General features: G+C 39.1%; 1 protein-coding gene across 6 annotated transcripts in view; it reads right to left on the bottom strand.

The window, feature by feature from the left end:
• The window catches only part of PDLIM5 (PDZ and LIM domain 5), a 131609-nt gene that overhangs the window by 49194 nt on the left and 57605 nt on the right, over nucleotides 1-24810 (bottom strand). For 3 of the 6 annotated variants that reach the window (XM_059844133.1, XM_059844134.1, XM_059844136.1), the window contains exons 4-7: nucleotides 12194-12236; nucleotides 10552-10940; nucleotides 5515-5687; nucleotides 4040-4076 (exon numbers count right to left, since the gene is read on the bottom strand). In XM_059844133.1, coding sequence (XP_059700116.1) covers nucleotides 4040-4076; nucleotides 5515-5687; nucleotides 10552-10940; nucleotides 12194-12236 — 642 coding nt within the window. Of the gene's footprint in view, nucleotides 1-2384; nucleotides 3413-4039; nucleotides 4077-5514; nucleotides 5688-5965; nucleotides 5984-7983; nucleotides 8001-10551; nucleotides 10941-12193; nucleotides 12237-24810 lie in introns of those variants that run through there. The other 3 variants (XM_059844138.1, XM_059844139.1, XM_059844137.1) reach the window with 3 other exon arrangements.

Below are 24810 nucleotides of genomic sequence, written 5' to 3'. Positions count from 1 at the left end.
TTTTTATTCAAATTAATACAGGTATCCTGGGTTCCTGCTCCATCAGGTAGATCTGCAGGTATGCTTTAGATATATTTTTGACATGGGGGAGAGAAAAGTAAATACATGATTTTATGACAGATTGTTTCAAGACTGACTGAGAGTAGGACAAATATTTTCCAGTCACTGTGGATCAACTAAACTACAAATCCAGAAAATCTTCACTCAGGACAATGAATTGACTCTACAATTTAAGGATAAAACCAAATCCAGAGCTGATTGCTCAAAAGGAGATGGTTGAAAGTGAACATTTAAAACAAACACCTTGGAAACAGGTTACTGCAGAAATAGAAATAATCTAAATCACATAAACTTTATACAAAGGCTAGACATTGCCTTCCTAAGTTTTAAATAACTGGTTTAAAAGCTGCAATCTACACATTTCAGTGAGGGCTTTCCATTTCTATATCCTGTCTTTCCAGCTGCTGAAGAGAAAAATCTATTTTATCCAAACAAAAATCCCTAGTGGGTTACAGTTTAGAAATAAACAATAGTAAAAACCACACAGAACATCTGACTTGGACAATGCCTGCCTGAAAAGCTGAAAATTATTAAATTGAGATATTTTACTGAAGATCGCTAAAAAAAGAGAAGTTTGTATTTTATTGTCACATTGATATTTCCAGGAGATATTTCTAGGAGATCTCTAAAATTTAAGCTTCTTCATTTATATAAAAAACCACTCCTAATATGTTTTCAAAGATCAGATGTATGCTGGGAATCAGACATGAGATAGGGCATGTTTGTCAGATACAAATGAAAAAGTGGTTCATTTTTGGGAACAGTAACAAAAAGTCCAAAATTGAATGCCAGTAATATCTGTGCAATGGGGATATTGGGTGAAGAGATGACATCTTTCAAGCAGTAAATGAAATTAATTTCATGCATTCATAAACCACTTCTGGAACTAGTAGTGTTTTTACAATGAAGTTATAGAAAAGTAATAATTTGGCTGTCTCTCAAACTACTTTCATATCCTGAAAGATAGACTCTACAACTATGTTTAATTTTACTCAAAACAGAGGCTTCTATTATTTTCATTATTTAGAGTGTTTATTCTTCTTTTTCTCACCACAGCAACTGACCCTTCAAAAGGATAAGAGCTGGTAAGATACATAAACATAATGGTAAGTTTAATAACAACATGAAAATAGTCTCATTACCTAGGGACATCTCCAGAACATAAAAATACCTGAAGGTCAAACCATTTTGCCCTTAAAACGAAACCTTTACAGAGAATCTAAGTGATAACCTTTCTAACATTTTACAGTTTTCATTGCATTGATGGTCTCTGAAATGCTCACATTTCGTTCTGTTCATAAAGAAATTATATAAACCCATACATTTAAATACATTACTTCACATTCCCAGTTTAATATGCAGTACTCAATAACCAAATTATTATATTGTGGTGTATGTGCACTCAGTAACACACTTGGGTTTAGTAACACAGTACTCACTGTCAAGTTACGTGATGGAGGGGCATGGAAATTAAACTGATTGGCATTTCTCATCCAAGCACTCTTTTGTGAAATTACTGAAGTGAATGTTTTCCCCTACTGTCCCTAAGGAGTTAACCCAAAAAGTATGCAAGAGGTGACATCCCTTGGGCTATCATTACCAGGGCAAATCTGTGCAGTGTTAGGCATCCACATCAGTGACTGTTAGTGCTAGATAACTTATCTATTACCTGAAGTCTCCATTTTCTGTTTGTCTTTTCCTAAAGACAAAATGACAAATACCATAAGCTACTGCTGTACTGTATAGCAGCATAAACCACCTGAAAAGGAATCTCAACTTAAAATGGTTCCAAAGGTCCTCTCAAATTCTGACATCGTGCAAGGAAAGAAAAACAACCCCGCCAAGTCTTCTGCAGAAGCATCTGTTCACAGGACTAATTCCATCAGAGGAGCATGTAGGTCAGCTGCAGAAACCCAAACCAATTGCAATGGTTCTCATTGAGCAGTTGTGAGAAACCGGGCTTTTACATGTGCTTCACAATCACCTTTGTTTGAGGTCTCAAATGTTATCTGGTTCAACAAGCGCTGCAAAAGCCAAGAGCGAGCTTTACTTCGTATATTCTTACTCCCCTAAGGGTCAATCATTTTATTGATGCCTGCAAATCTCGTGTCAATTTCAACAACACAAACACGTACCCCATTTTGAAGATGATCAGGAAGTAAAATACTGGGATAGTTTTAAACAATTCAGACTGTTTCTACCATGCAGTGGGGATTTAATTGTTTCTCTTCCTATAGGCTGTGAAGGTGCTATGAAATGTCAGCCCCATGCAAGAGAAGAATATTCAAGGAGTCCGAGAGACTCAAAAGAAAAACAGACAGAGCTAAGATAAAAGCAACTTTTATTAAAATACTCTCCAAGCTTCAAAATGCATAAATTAATGGATGTGTAGCTACTATAATACATTATTTTACATGAGAACCACAGGGCTGTGAAGCTTTCATAAACACAAGAAAGCCTATAAGCTTCACTCTGTAAATAAATAAATACTACTGTCTAATCTTGTCCCTGCTAGAAGATGTGTTGAAGCTCTTACACAGCAACATTCTGCTCAATTATTGTTTTTTAAGTTTTCCAAAATATGAACATATTACTAGTCTAAGCAGCAGAATCTTTATATTGAGCTTTCACTTCAATTCAAAACATTGGAAAATAATTTTTTAAAATTTTTCTTTTCTTTGCTTAAAAGCAGTCTGTCTTCTTGCTGTACTTTGTAAAACATTTACAACCACTCTAAAACTGACCTGCTGAAAACCTAAGGAAATCCAAGATAGTCTTCCTGGTAAGTACGATTATTTGAAATAAGTGCATACAATCCCCTCTTCATCTTCTTCCCCCAGCCCCAGAATCAAGGTAACACAATTTCTTACTCATTTGATCAAAATTTTCTGCTTTCTAACAGCCTACAGTAACTCAAACTCAGCAATGCAAATGACTTCTTTCAGTTGGAAAAAAGAACTGAAACAGCCATCTCCTCCCCCACATTGGGAGATTCAGCCACCCAAGTTGTTAAGTTTTAAATATGTATTTTTTGTCAACTAATGATTAGCACAAAAACATTTCATCTCATTTTTTACACACCAGTAGGAAAGTGTTAGAAAAGTATAGAAAAGGCTAGAATTTCTCTTGCAGAAAGGCTACTGAAACACATTTTCTTTTTCCATTTTTTTCTTTTTTCTTTTTTTTTTTTTTGCAAAGCAGCTGGAAAAGAAGAAAGGAAGGAAGTGTTTTTATTTTGCTTTTGCAACTTGGGTAAAATCACTGGACATTAAGAACACGTGCTGAGACTTCATGGTGCCAGTCACGTAATTTTGTATATTTGGGGCTAAGGACGTGGATGGGAACCTTTTCCCTGTGGAAAGAAGTGATAGAAGAAAAATAAGAAAGAAAGAAAGTTTGTCTTAAGCAGTTTCACAAGTGAGCATGCAAACTCCATGCACTATTTCTATTGCATTGTCTTCCTCTCTGTCAAAAAGCTGGATCCAGTGTTAGTCAGAGTCAGTAAAGAAAGTCTCACTGACTTCAAGACTCATTAGATTTAGCCAAAGGTTGGTGCTCCTTTTGAACACTGCTTATCCCAAGGCAAGGAGACAGCTGACCCTCACGTGCAGCCAGAACAGCAGTACTTCCTAGCTATGTCTTGCAACCAGATCCACACTCACAAATCAGAAATGCCTGATGAGACTTGCAAAAGGAAAACACAAGCTGACCTTGTACAGGCAAACAAACCGGTTCAAGTTTAGAGAAAATCTCTACACAAACTCCTGCACAAACGTTACTACTGGGTTGCACCAACAGCTTTTACAAAGGTTTGTCTATGGAGAAAAAGATCTTGATTTTGACATGCTGAAGTAAAAGGCAAAAAGGGAAGGAACATTTTAAAAACACCCAGATGTCACACAAGTGCACCAAACACTACAAGTTAAGAATTAAAACATGCAATGTATTAAAGTAATAAAAATGTAAAACATCAACTCACTTAGTCTTCTTCCCAGCTTCATTTTCTGGTTCTTTCACTGAAGGAAAACAGAAAATTTTTATTTTCTAGGGCACTAAAGACACTGTACCACAACACTGACATTCTCTGCTGTGCCAATGCATTCACTACAGCAGGAAATTACAACAAGGCTCGTCAGGATTCTTTGATTCTAAATCCGCCCCAAAGGACACGAGTTATGTCCATGAACTTCAAGAGCCCCCTTGCTAGTAGGACTGCTGAAAAGTGGCTCTGCTCGTCTCTGCCCTTCCCCCCGGCCCACTCTCCATTCTGGCATTGAGAAAAGTGATTTGAGAAGGTGAAGATGAATAGAAGTTAAGGGGTATTTCTTCTGGATGAACATCCAGTGGGTTTATATCAGGTGATAATCCAAGCATTTGTTTGCAGCCAGGCCATTTCCCACCAAGGTTCTAGAGATCTACATGAGGGATAATGCAAAATTCCCAGTCCTGATTTTAAGGCTGGCAAATCTAGTTGCAGTAATTTTCTTACAGCATTTGTCAACATGATAAATTCATCTTTACTGGATAACATGTTATTTGATGTTCAGGTCCTATACTCTGCCCTTACAAGGACTGATGAAGGGAACTGAACACAGGACCACAAACCAATCAAGTCCAAAGTCAGAATATTTATCAAACACGGACAATAACCCTTATTTTGGGAAATGTTATCACTGGCTTCTAGAAACAGCTGATTTAATCAAATCTCCTTCTGGAGAGGAGATCCAATTTCCTCAATGCCTTCATTATTGCAGCTCTATCTGAGAAAAACTGAAGAATGAGAGCTCAAAGGCCCTGACAGCACTTCTGTTGACCTTCACAGAAAATCACAAATCTCAGCCAGTGACTTATGGCTGACAGCATAACATGAAATTGAAGTTTTAGCATAAAATTATATGACTGGGAATGACCTTCACCACATCAACTGTTCCACTCCACCAATATATGTAACCACACCATAGTACAAGTAGAGGGTGGAAACATAACCTGGGAATAAACTGAGGAACTACAGATTTATGTTTCTGATTGGTTACACCATTGCAGATCACAAACTTTTGTATGACTGACAAAGACTTTCCACGTGCCAGAAAACACCTAATTTTTCAGAAGCATTAAATTTGCTCAGGAATGTTGTCATTTTAGTGATATGGGGGGGAGGGGGGGAAGAAACAACAATATCAATCTTTTGATATCTTTGGGAGTAGAAATGGAAATTTTAGGATTTATCAAGAATATTTTAATTCAGGTCCATCCAGAATAATGTCCAGCAATGTATATATCCTGAACTACTCAGTAATGGCAGGGTTTTGCTTTATTATATATTTTAGAGTAGAATTTAGGGGGAAATATTTTAGAGTAATATTTCCCTTTGTCTCTCTCCCCTGAGCCCCAGCTTTAAAAACGCAGTCTGTGCAGGGGACTTGCCCATTCCCCCACGTGCAGCGAGGAACTCACTGTGATCCGTGCCGGTGATCTGGGCGAGGATGCGGAAGGAGCGGGACTGGGTGGTGCCGGTGCGGGGGTGCCAGTCCTCGGTGTCCTCGATCAGCCGCTTCTTGCTGGCGTCGCTGTGGGTGGGCGTGTGGTAGAACTCCGTGTAGGTGTCCACGATGTGCTTCCGTGGGGGGCTGCGCCAGGGACAGACACAGCAGTGAGTGCGAGGCTTCGCACAGCACCTCGCTCTGGCCACAAAGGCACGGGTGCAGCTGTGACTTGTCACAGCATTTAAGGGCAGCAGTTGAGGCCCAGCTAAACACAGATGTAGTTTTCTGAAGCAAACACGCCTTTTATAATTACTCTAACCCCTGAAATAACCCCCTGAAATATTTCTCCTTCTATCACTGATGGAACACTTGAAACAGTAAAAGACAGTACTATCAAGACATCTACATGTTTAGACTTTTACCGTTTGGGTGGGTTTTTCCTTGGAGGCGACAGAGAAAGACAGCAAGAGAAAGTTTTCCCAGCATAAACAGGAAAAGAAAAAAAAAGAAAAGAAGAAAAAGTCAGAAAGCTGAAATGAAACAGAAATGTAGCTAATTATTCTAATTAGTTTTGTGATAAAGGGCACTAAAATCCAAATAATAGCCATATTCTCCTTCTACCACTAAAACCACTGCACAGAACTCACATACTTTAATTAAACTCATGGTGATTTCCTTATATAGATGAGAGGGAAATTTGTTTTGGTAAAGCAGGGTAGTCTACCTAGGGCAGATCAGGTGCCCCTTGACAAATTCTCCCTTTAGCTCCCGAGGGGCACAGCACAGATGTGTGCACATGCAAGGACCATCCAGTACACCCCAGGTGGTTTGCACTTGGCAAAGCCTAGATCAGAACCAGGCCATCTGAAAGCACAGATGGCCACGTTCTGAGGCATAATGAGGAGGTACTCTCTTTGAAAGAAAAGCAGTGGGGTGATTGTTCCACCTGGGAACTTTCCCTACAGTAACCTACAGACTTTTCATTATTATCAATTATTATCAAGACTATTATCAATCCTTGCACTAGCATGACTTTCAAGAGTACAGGATGAAAAAGCTTTGATTCCAGTAAGGGATGTAAAGAATGTGTCAATCTGGGCAATTTGGGAAAAGGGAAAAGAAGACTCAAACTACATAAAAAGCTACTACTAAATTCTATATTTGATGTTCCAAAGCATTAATCTGTAAGACCCACTAAGTGTACATTTATTTTTACAAAATTTACAGGAGGAAAACTGTGAAAAACTAGCTCCTAAGATATAAAACTTCTAATAATTACTAAAAATCAGAACCCAACAAAACTTTAGAAGTCACTTTAATTTTTAAAACTACCTCCTCACTGTATTTTTATGGTTCAAAGTATTTCTGGGGAATAAAGGTGGAAAATGAGTGAGGAATGATGTTAACTGTTAACAAGTAAGAATCAGGCCCATTAAAAAGAATGCATTAGTAAAAACTTAAGCTTAAAAAAATATTTAATACTTGAAAGAATGTGAATGGTATGGTACAAAATTATTTCAAAATATTTAATTTATTGACACACAATATTAGTGAAGAGCATGTATCACATATCAAAGTTGATAACAGAGAAAGAGGTATAGAAACAAAGGCAATGGCAATTACAGGATGGAGAACAGAGAAAAATGGAGTACAGCATCTAAAACAGTTAATAGCAAAAATGAAAAGTGAAAGTTAAAGCAGTAATTAAAGGTGTGGAAATACATGAAAACGTAATGATTTCTGTGCAGTTTACTGGATTCTAGTGAGTACCCCAGTGAAATAAGCAGTCTTTCACATTTGTTATATACCAAAGTGGTATAAAGAAAAAAATCCTGCTGACTTCTCAGGCCTAGTGGTCTCCTTTTTAAGGCTTAAGAGTCTACTAGTAATGACTCACTGAGGCAACAAGGTGGTGCCAGAGACAAAGGAAACCTCAGTGAGACAGGCACTCTCTTAACTCAGCCTTGAAGCAAGGGGAGAAGAGAGAAGCCAATAAAACCTCAATGATTTATCATCCTAATATGCACAAATCAGAGTATATGGACGTTAGTTTTCTTTTCCTGTATCAATTCAGAATCCAGCCCTTCATCCCACAGTTCTCAAAGCAATTTTATCTTTATACTGTATGTCACCATTTACTAGCTGTATTACCAACACCAATGAACCACAGTTGCACCAAGAATTTATCAGTACACACAAACACCACACGAATGTTTTGCAGAATAAAAATGAGCTGCAAAATGTAGCACAATGGAAAGCAAAGTCACATCATGTCCAATGCAGATAAAATAATGTATTACACTGAGAAAAGCTGAAGCTGTTTTGCAAAATTTAAGTATGTAGCTCTGTAAGAGCTGAAATTTTGCAAAACCAGAATACATGCTGGTTACTCCAATAGGAAAAATAACCATAATTCAAGTCCAGTGCTGTTGATACTAACTTTGTCGCTGCTGCTATCTGCAAGGGAAAAAAAAAGTATTTTGATGTGTTAATTAATTCTTTGCTTCTTAAAACAGTACAGGAGTTTCCAAATCCAAGCTCTGGTAAAGCCCTATATCGTGTAAGTCAAACTTACAAACACCAAGAGAACCTATAAGAGAAAATTTTAGACCAGCTGAACTTTAACTGAGTGAAGACTGGGGACAACTTACCTGTTTTAAGCAGCAGGCACATCTTCATGCAAAAGCAGGCAAAAAGGTCTCGATAAAAGTGCAAATGCACATAGGCTAGTGAAGGCAAATTGCTTGCTTTCTAAGGCAGAACTAAACAAGGGAAATTAAACTTCCTTTCCCATCCTGAAGTCAAATAGTTTATATCCTGAATGTTTTTCGAGGGAAGCCAAGAGGAAGGGAGGAAATTGTGAGTATAACAAGGTGCATGTCTAAAGCACTGCATTTGCTAAGCAGTGCCATGTATGAACAACGTATAAGTTGGTTTTTTGCATGTTTTGAGAAAATGAATCATACAAGCCACAGAAACAAAATGGAATTCATTTCACACTGATCAATTATTCCAATCTTCAATGTTTGTGATATTTTACAGATGTCATTGATACCATTTTCAATTGGGAGAGATTCAAGCATCATTGTAGAAATTTAACTTTTCTAGGTAAAATTAAGTAGTGTAGCAGCAGACCAATATAACCACCTTAGTGGGTTTGTCCGCTTGTTTTTGGTCTGTGCTTTAGGACTGCAGGACACTTAGCCAGCCCAAACACAATACTGTAAGAAGGACTGCAATATTAAGTGGGTTTTTACAACTCTGAAATGTTTTCCAACTTTTCTAAACTAGATCTGCAAGGCAGACAGTGAGACAGGGATTTCTTCACCTCTCAGCTGTGATTATTCATCCTCTTTGATGGTATTATTCATCCTCTAAGTAAGGTAGGGCACATAGCAGTGCTCACCCAGTCATCTCATCTTGATTGTAAAGTGCTTACTCTGTGCCTGCAGCGCTTCCTTCCAGGAGACTTAATTTTGTTGCTATTGTTCCTCTTTTTCAGTACTAATTGCTGCTTTTGAATACTCCTTACACAGTTATTTGCTAAAACAGTATTCCTGGAAAGATAAGAGAGGGTTTGCCAAGTGTATTCAACAACTACACCAGCAGTGAGCAAGTCCTTGGGATCTCTCAATTTCAACCCACTTTTTGCAGAGTGGGTCCTGCCATCATCTGTTTAAGAAAGGGCTGGAAGTTACCGTGGCTGCATTATGAGTCCACACATGGAAAATATTCATACTACAACATAAAGGGAATAAGTACCTAAGGAAGTAGGAAACTCAACTGAAACTGCAATTTAGTCGACGTTTTAGTTGGCATTACCTTTCTGTAGGGTTCTTAATATACTTTCTATACTGAGAGAATATCAGAGAAGAGAGGCACAAGGCCTGTTCTTTTCTTTTGTGGGATGGGAAATAGTAACCACAGCTTTTAGCTTTTAAGCCCAGGTTTCACATTTTTAAAATTGAAGGGAAACCTACAATTCCACTCCTGCCCTTTTTATTACTTAATTCAACTGCGGGTCACAGAGGCCAACTGCCATGGAACTGCTCATGCCCAGGCTCCTCCTCTCCCTCAAGCACAGCAGGCACTGGGAACTAGTCCCTGAGGTGCTACAGCTTCCAAACTCTGCCCAGGAATTTCTGGGAGAGCCCAAGGCATCCCCAAGTAAAATCTTGCTGCAGGTCTGAGTTCCCAGGACCACTGCTGAGCTCAATTTAGTTTCCTAATCTATTGTTTACTAGTCTAGATGCTACACTAGATAAAGCCTTTTATGTCTCCTACAATCCCTTAAATGTTCAGTCTCTGATGCCCACTTCAACATAAACAATTATTTGAATAAGGAAATTACTCACATTTAAAATCTGCATTGCTTGTCTGAGGTGAAGGTTAAATTTAAAGTTGAGGCATTTATATTACCGCACTGCAAAAAACCCACCTAACCCCATCAGCTTCTTAGAAAACATCTTACAGCTTCTCCTGTGTTGTGCAGAGAATTAGTGAGTCATCTGTCTGTCCCTTTGACTCCCTTCTGGGACCTTTTTGCACTGGTTCTGCCAGGGTCATGGTTGTTCTTCCAGAGCCTCTCATTCCCGGCCATCACAGCACCCACTGACCCTTCTTGACAGACTGCTCTGCATTTTTAAGTGCCTGCTGCTTTCAGTCACTGTATTGGGTGTCAAAATACACAGTGAGATCGGACATTGTAATTAATACCAGGCTTGTTGTAAGGTCCAGAACGTGGTGATAGAACACATCATGTAAAGCATTCCACGGTCCTTGTTCAATTTAGCCATGACACTCTATAAACTGACGTATCACTCGTGAGAAAAACCATCCAAAAGTCTAGCTGGGGCCCTTTGAAGCATCACTTTTAAAATAATTTCTGAGAGATCGGTTTCTGAAGAGCAAACAACTCCTCCAAGCTGTGTTTTCCTTGGCCCTCAAACAAGCCCGGCTTTTTTCCTGTGAGGAAAGACCCTCACAGCAAAAACAAAATCCCACCTACCCATTTTGCTGTTTACTCTCCCCCTGGTTCTCTCTGCCTCCTCGTCGCGGCCCCTCGGCTGCGTCCTGGGCGCCGTCGGCGGCCGAGGCGCTCGGGGCGGCACCGTGCTGCCGTGGGACAGGAACTGCAGGTTTAGGAGCGCCCGGCACAGTTGGCCAGGGCTCAGCGTTAGGCTTGGCGTTAGCATGCACTCCGGGCACGGCACACGTGGCCGACGCCTGCGCCGGCGTGAAGGCGGAGGACGGTGATGGGATGGAGGTGACCTTGGAGGAGGTTACAGCTCCAAACGGCCTCGGTGTCTTATTGAAAGCCACGCTGGCTGTGGCAGTGACTTTGGGTGCAACAGCAGAGGCAATGGGCACAGGCTTAACTACTTCGGTAGGTTCTGCCTATGTGGGATGAAAAACAAAACAGAGACACACAAAACCACGCCAAACGCATGCACATTCCTCAGCAGGGATTTTAGCTGTTCTCGGGGCAGATGACCCGCCTGGCACGAAGCACAGAAGCAAGCTTTACCAAGAGTGCAGCCATGAAGTGTATGGGAAAACAACCTGAGCCGTGCATCTTAGGAGAGGGAATGATCCCAACATGCATAATCAATATGAAATTCCACAACACTAGCTCCTCTTGGCATATCCAAAACAGACACTCCACAAATCAAACTCACAAGAAACTGAAAAACCGCTCTGTTGCAAAACCCAGCGGGTAAGTCATGTGGAAAAAACCAGAGCCTTGTAGAAAAATCCACATTCCATGTCTCAAACCCAATTTGAGATATGCACGTTCCCCATACACAAATGGAATGTGCAAGTGTTCACACACTGATCTGCTGCTACGACCTTTAAGAGCAACACAAGAGCACATTGATACTCCCCAAAGTCCCCACACACCCATGTCAGATAATACACTCAAGAAGTCTGCTTTTCTTGTTTCCTTGGGTTTTTGTGCTGGGAACTATGTTTTAACTTTGTCGTCCCCATACTGTGGCCTTTAAAGGTCATGGTCAGCAGAACAGTAATATACTACACATTAATTATGTCCACTGGAGAGGCTTACCAAGTACAGGCTATTTATAGTATTTTCAAGTTTGCAAACACCATTTTTATCAGAAAGAGGATTTTGAAACTGTTGTATAGAATAAAAAATTAGAAGAACTCAAGAACAAATAATTCTCCAGGGCTTTAAGGACAGTGAGGGGACTTGTTCACTGAAATTGTAGTATTTGGATAAGCTTCTCTCAAATACCAAGAAAGATTTCAGTGTCCACTAAAATAAACAAATCCCCACAAAAAATTTTAAAAATCGATGCCAAAAAAAACTACCTGTTTGTTTCTCTCTTAGATACAGAGGGAAAACAACAGCAATATCTTAAAAAAAAAGGTTACATGAGTTGGAGAATAGCATTTATTCACCTTTTGTTTTTCTTTTTGATAATCATTTCCAGGCCTCTCTATTCTTTTTTAGGAGGAGAAAAAAGTAATCAAAGATCCAAATGCTGCAATAGTCTCAATATAACACATGGAAAAGAAGCATGTTATACTGAAAGTCTGAATGCCAGTGCTTATCCACAACAGGGTTTGACAGATGGGTAACAGTTAGTGCCACATGCTACATATCACGGTTCTGATGATGAACATACCTTTGTCACATGAAAATGATCAGGCTTTTGTATAGAAGACACTCTGGAAAAGAAAAACAAACATAAATGTAAAAAACAAATTCTTTCATGTTTAAGCATTTCACTGTTCTACTCACCACATCCACCCATACATACATAAAATAATTAATTTTCCTTCTTCTATAACAAGAAAGTATAACAAGAAGTATTCAAGTTAAATCTACAGCACTGTTGTTAATACAATGAAAAGGTAAAACTGGACTGAATTAATTTCAGATATAATGTTAGGAAGTCTAGCATCTAGCATTAAGTACTATTAGATTCATAAATTCATAATTCTATATCATCACTTCAGAGACTTCAACTCCAATCTGCTTTCTGTTTTTCATTCTTTCACAAGAAACTGTCACATAATTCCGCAGCTCTCATCAATTTATCAATCTATCACTATTTATATTTTAAAAAGTGCATATTCCATATACAGGCCTAAAACAGAACACTTCCTTTTAGAAAAACACAAATCCTCCCAAAGAACGTGGCAAGTTAAATAATACAGAAAATTTTTACACAGTCTTTGGTTTTCAAAAATAAGGTTAATGTCACTGCAATTCTATAGTAGATGGCAAAAATAAATTTCTCCCAAACAATGGGCACATTGAGACTACTGTGGGGTGGTGGGAAGGAAAGGAAGTATGGCAATGAAAGGGATTAAGCAGATCAAGAATTGACAGATTTTGTTATATCTAAATTGAAATGGCAACGTGTAACAGGTAAAAAACATTCAATCAGGGTTTTTTTCAGATTTGCATATACTTACTTATGTGTAAAAATACACACACTAAAAAAAAAATATTAAAAACCCAGCAAAAAATCTGATACAGTAACATTCTGTTTGCAAACATTGCTGCTGGTGTCTTCACTCAAGTGAAAACACTTGAGTGTTTTCATCTTGTTATCATAGAAGATTGGATTTTTGACACATCTTCTGAATAAGGTATTGGAAACCTGCAGCTGGGTTCACATTTCCAAAAGACAATTTGCTAGGGAGGCAAAAAGGTTCATTTAACTGGAAATCAGCTAACAGAGGCTACAATTTAAAAACCCCTTCTACTGTATAAACCAGCTTCTCAGTTTTTACCAGAAAAACGTGGACAGCTACAAATCAATTAGGCACACTTGTTACCTTTAACAACTCTTTTTTTTAATGTTCCATTCTGTCCTCTTTTTTTTTCCCCTTAACTATTTTGTCCACAATGTTTATTCCTTCCCTCAAAGACATTTGGCCCTCAGGCCTCATCAGACCCCAGCAACAGGAATCCTGATGCAGGTTCAGTATCTACCTTACAAAAAAGGGAAATACATATAATTCAGATGCCATGCTGACAGGAGAGAGAAAAAAAAAATTAAAAAGAAGGAAAAAATCAAGGAAAAGATGCATAGCACAAGAAGATGATGTTCTGCACTTGGCCTTTCCCACTCGTGCATGGCTGCTGACACACATTATGTCCACATCAACAGCAATTCTCAACAGAGAGGGTTTTGTCTGCTCTGGGGAACAGGTCCCTCCTCCCCTTTCCCACCGAGTGTGCAGCCTATGAAAGCCTGACCTCTGGCCCTCCACAGCACTGGGGTGCATCATTAATCTCTCCTAATTGCAGAGTTGTCAATTTGCAGCAACAAAAGCAACAAGAAGGGAGAAAATAATGCCAATACATATGGAAACATTTCTTTCTTAAGACCATTTCTATCTTATGTGCACTTGTTCATTTTTAATACAGTAACTTGAAATGTTTTATCTATCTATTAAGCTGGATCAACAGGAAGAATTAGGAAGATATTACCATTCAAGCCAACTACCACATTTCACACTTGAGAAAAAAATCTTCTCTTTGCTAATGCTAGACTTTTGTTTAAGTCACATAAAAGGAACATATTTATTTTCCTTTGTGTTTTACAAAATAATAAAATTTGAGTTTGCAATGGATTACACGGCCTCTATACTCATCAACACAGTGCTGAGCAAAAATGATTTTATGCCACTATTACCAGACAACCAGAAGATATACTTTTCAAAATTCATCTTCAAAACTATCATACAAAAAGAAAAAAACAAAGGTGGGGAAAAACAAAATCTTGATAACCAAAGTGTTCATGATGTTCCTTTCAAACAGACAGACAACATAACATTTTCCCCACAAACATACTTTAACCAAACACATAAATTTGTGTGCCCCAGACATACTTAAAACAGTTTAACTTGGCCTTGTTGACTTCAGACCATAATCAGACTAAAAAATCTGTGATTTATCCCATATTGTAAAAGGAAAATGCTCACCCAGCAAACTGAGCCACCAGGATCATAATGTGAAATATGCATGGTGGTTAGACAAGACAGTACAAAAGGAAATGCACACTTCAAGTTGAAAGCAAAACACATCCAACACACACATTTAAGAAAATTCTTCCTTCAGGGCTATTTCCCACAATATTTTCCTAGATACCACTGAACTGCACAGCCAAAAAGTAATTAAACTACAGAATCATGCATATTCCTTAGCTGTTAGCACTTCACTTGCCACCTAGCAATTAAACATATTAGGATTTCATGCAGGTTTGGTCCCATTGAATGTATGAATAACTGATGATAAAAGTTTTCAGAATGAGATGACACACTTGCCCTGTTACTACTTACTAGAAAAGGCAGGATGGCTTTAAGCACGGTATTTTCTGAATGATTTAAAACTAGCAGTTCAGCGTATTAGTTTATGCAATACTTTCAATAACATACAAACAAAGCAAAGACATAAGAGCTCAGTATTTAGGCTTATTATAAACAACTCACACAAAAGACCTTGGCAAATGATTACTGTATCAAACTTCATAAGAATTATTATAAACAACAAAAACAGCAGCTGCAGTCATTGCTTACTGACAAACTGTTACTGAAAATGAAAGTGCATGATTTTTTTGCACAGCTTCTACATCAGTAATTTTTTTTTTACTGGAGGAAAAAAAAAAAAAGCAGCTATATTTAGCTTGTGTAAACAGCTCATTTTGACCAAACATGATCAAATTTGCTGTCTAAACACACCACAAGACAATCCTCTCTGATGAATACTTTCATGACATTTAATGTAATTTAAAACATTCCAACTTCCAGAGCAGCCTTATTAGGAAAATGAATTAGTCCACTCTTGACTGTAAGCAGTAGGCCCAGCAAAAACTATTCATTCTTTAAATTCCCCTATTATGCATTCATTTTCCAAGTACTCCATCCAGTTCAAAAAAAAAAAAAAAAAAAGACGACACAAGCATTTTGACAGAATCCTTCTATAGTTACCAGTAAGTGGAAAAAGACATTATTAAAGCTAAAATTACAGCTCTTCATGCTTCTGCAGTGAGTACAATTTGATACACCACTTCCAAGGACTGATCATCAATGCCAACACTGTTTCCTCAATAATCAACATTATGGAAGCAAACCCTCAGCCACTTAACCACTAAATCTTCATTGAACCTAGAATCCAAAGAACATGTAAGAGCTCTCTTCTGAACTCCATTTAAAGCCCCATCATCCCCCATCCATTTAAACCCCCTTAGTCAAGGGACTGTAATGTACCTGTAACTTTAAAAGCACATGAAAACCTCAATGGGCAAGTCACAGGAAGGTAACTGTGCTTGTTGTTATATGAGCCCTTCTATAAACAAGGGGAACACAAACTCTGGTACTAATACAGCTGCTGTGTTTGCTGTTTTCATATTTCTGTAACCAGAAGGATTGTTCAAGCTCTTGTAAAAAATACAACAAGAAGGTGCAGCACCTTCAGTGAGTAATAGAATCATCCAGGTTGAAAAAGGTCTTTAAGACTGAACCAAGCCATAAACCTAACATTGCCAAGTCCACCAAATGAAGTCAATGATGGAAAAATTCCTCTGAACTTTATTTGTTGTTCTGAACTGAACCTTTCTAACAGAAGGATGGAAAAGAGGAAGGATTCCCTTCCTGTCTCACATCCTGCCCTTTCAATTTTCAAAACTAACTCCTTTTTCCTAGCTGGTGAATCATCAGGAGACAAGTTTTGGCAGCAGATGCTACATCCCTGAAAAGCACTGGTCAGATCTTCCTTTTGAAAACCTGAATTTTTCATGGTCTTGCCATTGTAGTCTGCAGTTCTGTTGGTTAGCTTCATTTTACTTCAACTGATAGGGGAGAAAGCTAAATAAATTTGCTTTCTGTAAATTAGCCAACTTGTGGAACAAAGATGACAAGCAGAAAGCATTTAACATATATAACAAGCCATGACTTTCACTAAGGGTTATCTGAATAAAAACAAACGTAGACATAATTTAAAGCACAGAAAAAGGAACAATCCAAATATATTTCTTTTCTTCCTTAAGCACGAGCCCCTTCTCCACCACAGACACAATTAATTTCTTACCAATCTTGCTCTGGCTCACAACAATAGAAGAACTGGAAAATTGTTAAACTTGCTTCTTGTTGCAACTTACACTTTCAGAAATGGTTTCCTTGCATACATTAATACAAAAACATACAACTGTGCTTCTCACAGTTTTATAGAAGCATACACTGCCCCAGGCAACATCACTTGGTACATCAGCTCTTCAGCAATCTTGCCAGGGCAAGCATCTGTGGCCTTTAGGTGGCAAACCTGTTCACAGCCCAACACATGGAAAAGCAGAAGCAGCAAAATCATCATTAAGTAGAACTCAGTGAAAATTGGAATCTGTTGCAGTCACTGCAAAAAAAGAGATTTCTTTCCTTTTTGCCTTAAGAAACAGCAATGTTGTCAAATCTGTACTCTGGTCATTGTGGTTGCTAAGAAATGGCTATCAACATTTTATTTCATCAGTCATTCCCTTCGTTCTGGATTATTGTGCTAGCCTACATTTAGTTGAACACACCAAATGATGACAAATAGTGTTAATTACAATCAAACAACAGAAATGTCAGTGCTGCACCCAGAGGGTGGCTGGGCACTAGAACAGAGCTAGTTTGTGAGTCACTCTCAACAGATGCTACACTTTTAGTAAGTTTGAAAGGGGATAAATTATTAGAACGTGTGTTCATTTGGTTTACACTGTAGAATACGTCACATCCTCAAAGTGTGCCTCCCCCAGCACACCAGGGCACAATGAAGCACTAGGTCAGGTAAAAGAAAGAAAAAATATGTTCTTGCTTTTCTGGCTGCTTGATAGTAGGCCAAATCAAATTTAGGTCTCTCCTCTTAAATTTAAATAAGGTTTGTGATTTCATCATTATGTGTTAAAATAAACAGTGCTGATATTTTAGGAAAGAAAAAAGCTGCCCTCTGCTTTGGTATTCCTACCCACAAAAGTTTAGTTGTTTTTAAGACCTCCCAAAGACAACTACTCCTCATAGTCTCATTCCTGTGGTCTGTGGCAACCCTACCAATACATTTGTAAAGAGAATTTAAGTGCAGGCAGATAATATTTTATTCTATTACAGCAAAACCAAAAACCAAACAAAAAGCTAAGGAAAAAATACCACAGAATTTATCTCACTTACCTTCTGTCAGAGGCTTTTAAAAACATGTTTTTTGCTTCCAGGAAGGCAGAAAGTTTAGCAATCTGGAGGTCCCATGTTATGGCTAGCCCTGACTAGGAGAGCACATCTGTACACAGCTGTCCATGACTCCCCCAGTAAAAGCCTGGACAGGTGAAGCATCCCCAGTACCAAGCATGGCCGATGCCCTACAATCCTGTATGGCAGATTGCTGCCAGTTGTCTTAGAAAAGTCATAAAGCAGACCAGATACAAATGGTAACTCAGCATGTCTAAATAATCATGATAATTTTTATCAGTTATGCCTTGCTATAGCTATACTTTTCTTTTCTTTAAGCCCTCCTAAAGCTGTCTTGCTAAGTAATAGTATTGACATAACAGCTAAGTGCAAGTGACAAGATAAAACAATTATATCTGGTTTTCTAATAAACTTTAATTTACACCTTAATCTGATTTTCTTCATCAGTGCTTATTAGATAGTAAGTTTAACATAGCAAGCTACCTTTTAAAAACAGACATCTTAAAGAAAAGCACCAGTCTAAACTCATAGATCTAGTCAGTCCTTCAAAACTCTTAAAAAAAAAGGGCTCAGCTTCACATTGACTTCAGTCTGTCATCAAATCTGAGTAATAACTTAAAAAATTCAAAACTAAGCACTGAATTATTTTTGCCAGTGCTTTCCACAACATGGTGACTAATGTTTAAATTACCTCCTTTTAAATTACCTCCTTTGTTTAAATAAACTCAAAAGTGTAGTCATATCTATTTTAACTGGAAATTCACTACAAACAGCTCCCCAATCTCCAACATGTCCTTATATGGTTTTTATTTTTTTCCCTTTTAAGCATGTGTGTGGGAATGAGCATTTTTTCTCAAATGAAGAATCTGGCAATTTAGAGAGCTGTTAGGATATATTTTACTTCTTCTGGGAACTAAGAACACCTCTCTTCTACAAAGCAGCTCACCCATTTCTTACTTCCAGGAAGTCTGAGAAGGACAGTGGAAGTGTAGTTAACCAAATGGGATGAAAACTGTGTCTGAGGTGTCAGGGAGCAAGAGCAAAGAAGAGCCCTGTCCTTCACTAGGTCAGCAGCATGGGAAGCAGTGTCACTCACCCAGACTCTGAAAGTATTGTCCAGAAATCTGGCAAAATCCCAACTGCCCTACCTACCACCTCCTGCTTCTTCCTGGCTTCAGGTGATACAAGGAACAATATGAGCAACCTAATAATTCAGCTTCTGAATTTCCATCTGTGGCGTTTCAAGCTGTGTATCATCCCAACTACAATATGCAGACGTGTGGAGAGCCTACCACAACTGCATGGCTGTTAGGAAAACTACTAAGTCTGCGACTGATCCAGAAAAGCCAGGGATATGGCAGTAGTCACCAATAAAGAAAGATGATGATAATCTATTTTTAAAAGGATAAACTAGTGTTCTTTTTAACAGGACATGCTATGGGTTCAGTTATTTCCCATTAAAATCAGGAATATCATTAAGCTTTTGTCTGACTTCTCAGTGGGACCCACCAGCAAACCAGTCAATTTTCTTTCTTTTTCAGCCTTTCAGACACCTCTCTTCCCTCCCATGACACCCCAGCAACAAGGGATGAATACTCATCCTCAAGGTGCACGAGCACAGGACCTGACTGGCAAAGTGCCACAAAGGCTGTCAGAGGCCTTTCCACCACAGGGACTCTGTAGCTGGACACATAAAATTGGTCTTAAACTGACATCCATTTCGGCTAAGCCCAGTTCATGATAGAAAATAAATAAACAAGTCCTATGGAGATTCTCAGTTCAGTCAAAAAGAATTCTCCCAGGCTTCAGGCCTGGGAAACTTAGAGAGGGAGAATGAAAGCAATTATTATCTCTCTTTCTGTCCATGTTGTTTATAGATATGTGCCTTCAGAGTGTGCTATTCATAGTTCACCAATAGTGTGAAAGGTTTTTACTTTGAGATCAATCAGATTTCACCTTAGCAGTCCTGGTTATAAAAGGATGCTACCTCTTAATAAATTATCTCTTTTTCACTTTCTGAACCATGGAGTCATTTTGTCCGTCCCTGACTCAACAGCATCAAAGTCCCTAGGTGAGCAATGCTAAAAGAGATTTGAACCCAAAGAGAAGACCCCCAGCCAATCCCATTAAATCCTAAATCCAGACATAGCATTTCTCAGCAAGCTGGGCACTGCAGAGACCCCAACCAATCAGTTGTCCAAGCACAGGAACTTTGAACCCCTTATAAAAGGGAGCGCCGAAAAATAAACCCAGTTCTTTGTCACAAGATCCTCAGAGAGTTCTGTCACTCCTGTCTCCAACCAATGACCTAACGTAATACCAGCACACAGCCGAACCAGCCCTCATTGTAGCAGATGTTTGGGGGGCTCCCCAAAGGGAAAACCACCACAGGTAGCACTGGGTGTGGATGGCAGAGCTGAAGCTCTAAAAACCACATGCCAGAACTATTACTGTATCAATTTAATGAGCATGCACTTGCCAGAAGCTGTTAACTTTTCTGCTACAGACCCTTGCTTTTCTTGCACCTTATCATTTCCATGTATTGTTTACATGGTTATATATTTAAGGTCATTTTAGCAGCATGTACTACAGGTCTAACATGCTGAGAAAAGCTATTTCTGTCTCAACATAGCTGTCTGCTATAGTTCTAGATATCTAACACTTCAGTTTGGCAGTTTTTTTGTATTTTCCTTTCCTTTCAACCATGTATCAGGACCTCAAGTTAACCTGTCCAACACGTCTCACCATGCCTTCAAGGGAAAGAGAAGTCAAAGATGAACTGCCACACTATGAGCTGCAGCTGGAAATTATTTTGTATTCTGAAAAAGCCAAACAAGAAATCAGCAGAGACCTTCAACAGTTCATTCCGGCAGTCAATAAACTGGCCAAAGAACCAATTATTTAGTGAAGGTGCATAAAAAAAAAAAGTCCTGGTATTTTTCTGCTGTTTGCAAAAGCCATGAAAGAAGAGAAAAATTAATAAGCCCATCTATCTCCAACTGATCTCACCAATTACAAAGTTTTCCTTTCCCACCATCTAGTTTTTGAAAAAAAATAGCTTTCATCCTTCTCAGCTCAAAATACTTAGGGGGTAACAGTCACAGCACACTTACAGCATATGAATTAAGTTGCTTTTGTGGGCAGCTAATCACTGATGGAAAACATCTGATGGCCACAAAGCCTGTTGAGATCTGTCACAATGCTGCAAACATTACTTTCATCTTGCCTCATAGCCAAAGTGAGTAATATTTGACAGGCACAGTATGTGTTTTTATTACCTCATAGGGTTTTGTGCCACAGACATGACTTTCTACTGACAATATCCTGGAATTTATCAAAGGCAGTAATTATTCAAAAAAATTGTGTAGAAAAAAGCCCTTAAAACAGTGTAGCTGTGAGACTCAGCTTGTACTTGGACACCCAACTCTGCAGCTACCGCTTACTTTGACATGAGGTGGTGCAACAGATGCATATCTAGTTTAACTCACAGTGGTGCTACTCAATTTGTATTTAGCAGTTTTTCAGACCTCTTAGAAAATACTTCATACTTGAAAACCTGCCTGCTTTTCCCAGGATTACCAAACACCCCATCTTTCTTATACTGTTACGCTTTCATTACGCTATCTTTCAGGAAGACATTTCTTTTCCAAAGAGACAATCATTAATTTATTCTCATTTTACTGTTTACTAGAGGAAGGTGGCAAGAGCTGATGAGTCAGGGCACTAAAATTTTGATTCTCAACAGCTGAGAACTTGCATGGCAGAGGACAGGTTTTATTTAATCAGTGTCTCATTCTTTCCTGTGGGCTGAAGCTTGGGAGCAGTTTATCTAACAACACTTGTTAGTTCACTTACATCTCTGAGGATTTTTTCCCTATTCTTTACATCCCACATACACAGAAGTGCAAAATTAACTATCTGAGCTTAGGAAAATAACCAGTTACCTGCATAAGTACTAAATACACTATGTGGCCAGTTCAAGCTAACTTGAACTATTTTCAGCATATGAAGGGCATAGCCCATATATAAACCATGTAAGCTTCTTTTAATCCATTTAGAGACAACTGTCCCTTGACAGATCACCACATATCCTTTTATAATTAAAGAATGCCTGCAAGTTAGCATCATAAACCATGCATGTTGGAGAGATGTGTTTTTCAAAGGAAAGCAACAGGTGTGGGGCATAGTCCGCAGTGGGAAAACAAACGTGTAAATAGAGACAAGTAACATTATTCACGGCACCCAAATAATGAGATGAGTGTTTATGAAGGAAAAAAGGACACAGATTACACAGCTGACTGAGATAAAATGAACATGGGCATCCTTAGGTGAGGTAAGCTACCCATACTTAGTCAGATTTTGACCCACTAAGAAGCCAGAGTAGAAAAAACAGTGAAAATCATTTTCCTGTTCTTAATGTCATTCCTGTCATTTTTCAGAAGATTTTAAATAAACTCTATCAAGCATGTCCCACAGACCAGATAACACCACGTACAATCCCCCCCCCCCCACCCCCCTTTCTGAAATAGGAGACAGAAGTGTCTCTCTCAAATATATTCACATGCTATTCAAATTCAAAGGTAAGAAGAGTAATATTTTAAGAACTGTTTAAACTTTTCAAAATTCAAGCTTTTCCATTTATCTGGACTTGGCCAGGAGTGCAGGAAGCACCACTGCTGACGCATTATTGCTGAGCAACTGCCAGATCCCAAGGCTACTTCAGGTTCTGGCAAGTAAACCAACAGGACTTTTAAAACTTTTTGATCAGAATACTTTTGGACCTGGGTCAAATTTCTTCAAGTTCACTATCTTTTTGGCAGTCTCACTAAACTGTTGAACTTGATGGACATTTGACTTAACCCTAGCACAAGACCCTCAAAGATGCCGCAAGAAAGCTCTGCCTAATGTTTGCAGAGAGTCATTGTTTTATTGAGTTTCTGAGATCTTTCTAAAAACACTTATCCTTACATAACTACTATAGAGAAGAAATAAAAATAAAAGATCAGTGTCCCAAAGCACTACAGACAGTACAGTTATGCAATTCTCAGGAAGCTTTTAATCAGGGTCTTTGTAAATTAGTAGCACAGTCAAAACCAGATCTGTGTTGTTGCATTCCTTAGGAAATTGCAGTGCACGCAAAGCACATCAGACTTCCAAAGCCAAGCTCCCCACACCAATACAGGCTTCCCCTTTATTTCCTAGCTTGAGACCTTGACAGCTTTGCTCTTGGTCTCCTTTGCAGAGGTCTCCTTTCGTTCTGCAGCTGAATCAGAGGCTGCTGAAAACTTCCTCTAATAAAATCCCCAAGGGAAAAACAAGACACAAGGCAGCATGATGACAACAACAATGACAAGACTGGTTTCCATCACAGTGAAAGAATTTCTTCAACTTCATCTTCCAGTCCTCAAACATTCACTGGCACAAAACATGTCTCAGCAACAGGCACAGAATAACATTAGCTGTTACTACAAATTGTTTTTATAGCTGCACACTGGGAAGAAAGCAGAGGCTAGAGCACTCCTGGCATTCCTGTTTCCATTTTGTAACTGGATTGCTACCATGTTTGGCTGGACATGAGCTGGCAACACATGCCTGTAGCCCAGAGAGCCAAACATGTCCTGGGCTGCATCCAGAGCACCGTGGGCAGCATGGGGGGGAGGGGATTCTGCCCCTCTGCTCTTCTGAGACCTCACCTGCAGGGCTGCATCAGCTCTGGGGTCCCAGCACAGGAAGGACATGGACCTGATGGGTTGGGTCCAGAGGAGGGTCACCAAGATAATCAGAGGGATGGAGCACCTCCACTATGAGGAAAGGCTGGGAGAGTTGGGTTATTCAGCCTGGAGAAGAGAAGGCTCCAGAGTAACCTTACTGCAGCCTCTCAATATCTGAAGGAAGCCTACTAGTAAAATGGTGAGGAACTGTCTACAAAGGTATTGGCCTTAAACTGAAAGAGACTAGTTTCAGACTAGATATGAGGAAAAGTCTTTGAGGGTGGTGAGGCACTGGAAAAGGTTGCCCAGAGAAGATGTGGATGCACCACCCCTGGAAGTCTTCAAGTCCAGGCTGGACAGGGCTCCAAGTAACCTGGTCTAGGTGAGAGGTGTTCATACCCAGGGGAGGGAGCCTGGAGCCAGATCTTTAAGATCCTTTCCAAGCCCAGACACTCCATGATAAGGTACTTCTGTAGCAGCACTGTGTGTTTTGCAGATCCAGCTAAGGTCTGAAGGGAGGCAGCAGCACTGCAGCATATTAGACACACAAGCACCATGCAACTCAGTTACAGTGGCATTTGTTTGCTCTGCAAGAATGGTGTTAGAGTATTTTCAGACATGTCTATGAGCCTCCTTATATCATGTACTCTCTAAATAAAATATAATCAGGGACTGATTTCAGCAAATGAATGCATCCCAAACGACTCTCTGTATCCCCCCAAAAGCACACAGATATACCCATGAGTAATTTGGACCAAATACATGTAATCTGGGGCATGAAGGAGTTTTAACAGCTGCATTGCTCTGATGCAGCTGTTCACAATTACTGACATGTGTTGCAAGGCACTTCTGATTACTGTGTGTTTAATCTATATATAAATGCTTTATTTTACTACTCAAAAGCTTGGCATTTAGATGGTATCTGAAAGGCTTCAAAACTGATGTCTGCCTGTGATGTCCCAGCTGGCTATTTCAAAGTGTGCCAATAGAATTAAAATGTCACCAGAGATCATGCCACTGAGGTATCTGTGTTATTTTAAGAAGCGAAGATAAACTGTGGCCAACTTCGGATTGTTTCTTTAAGTCTTTCGCTAAACAACTAGAGACACAGCTTAAAATAAATATGCAAGGTCAATGGCATCCTAATTTCCATGCTAGCTAATGAGCCCCTAAACTTTCAGAAAGGTATTGTATGGGTTGCACGGGTTAAATGAGAAACGGGTAGAGGGGTTTTACTTGAGAGCGGGAATGGCAAATGGCCATCAGTCACATGGAAGAACCTACACACTGCTTCAATGTTAACAAAAAAAAAAAGAGCAGTTATGGGGAGAACATTTAAATTATTTACCTGAAATATAAGAGCT

Source organism: Haemorhous mexicanus, chromosome 4, assembly GCF_027477595.1.
Source record: "Haemorhous mexicanus isolate bHaeMex1 chromosome 4, bHaeMex1.pri, whole genome shotgun sequence".
Lineage (NCBI taxonomy): Eukaryota > Metazoa > Chordata > Aves > Passeriformes > Fringillidae > Haemorhous > Haemorhous mexicanus.
The sequence above is the reverse complement of the archived record's forward strand: the minus strand, read 5'-3'. Positions and strand labels throughout refer to the sequence as shown.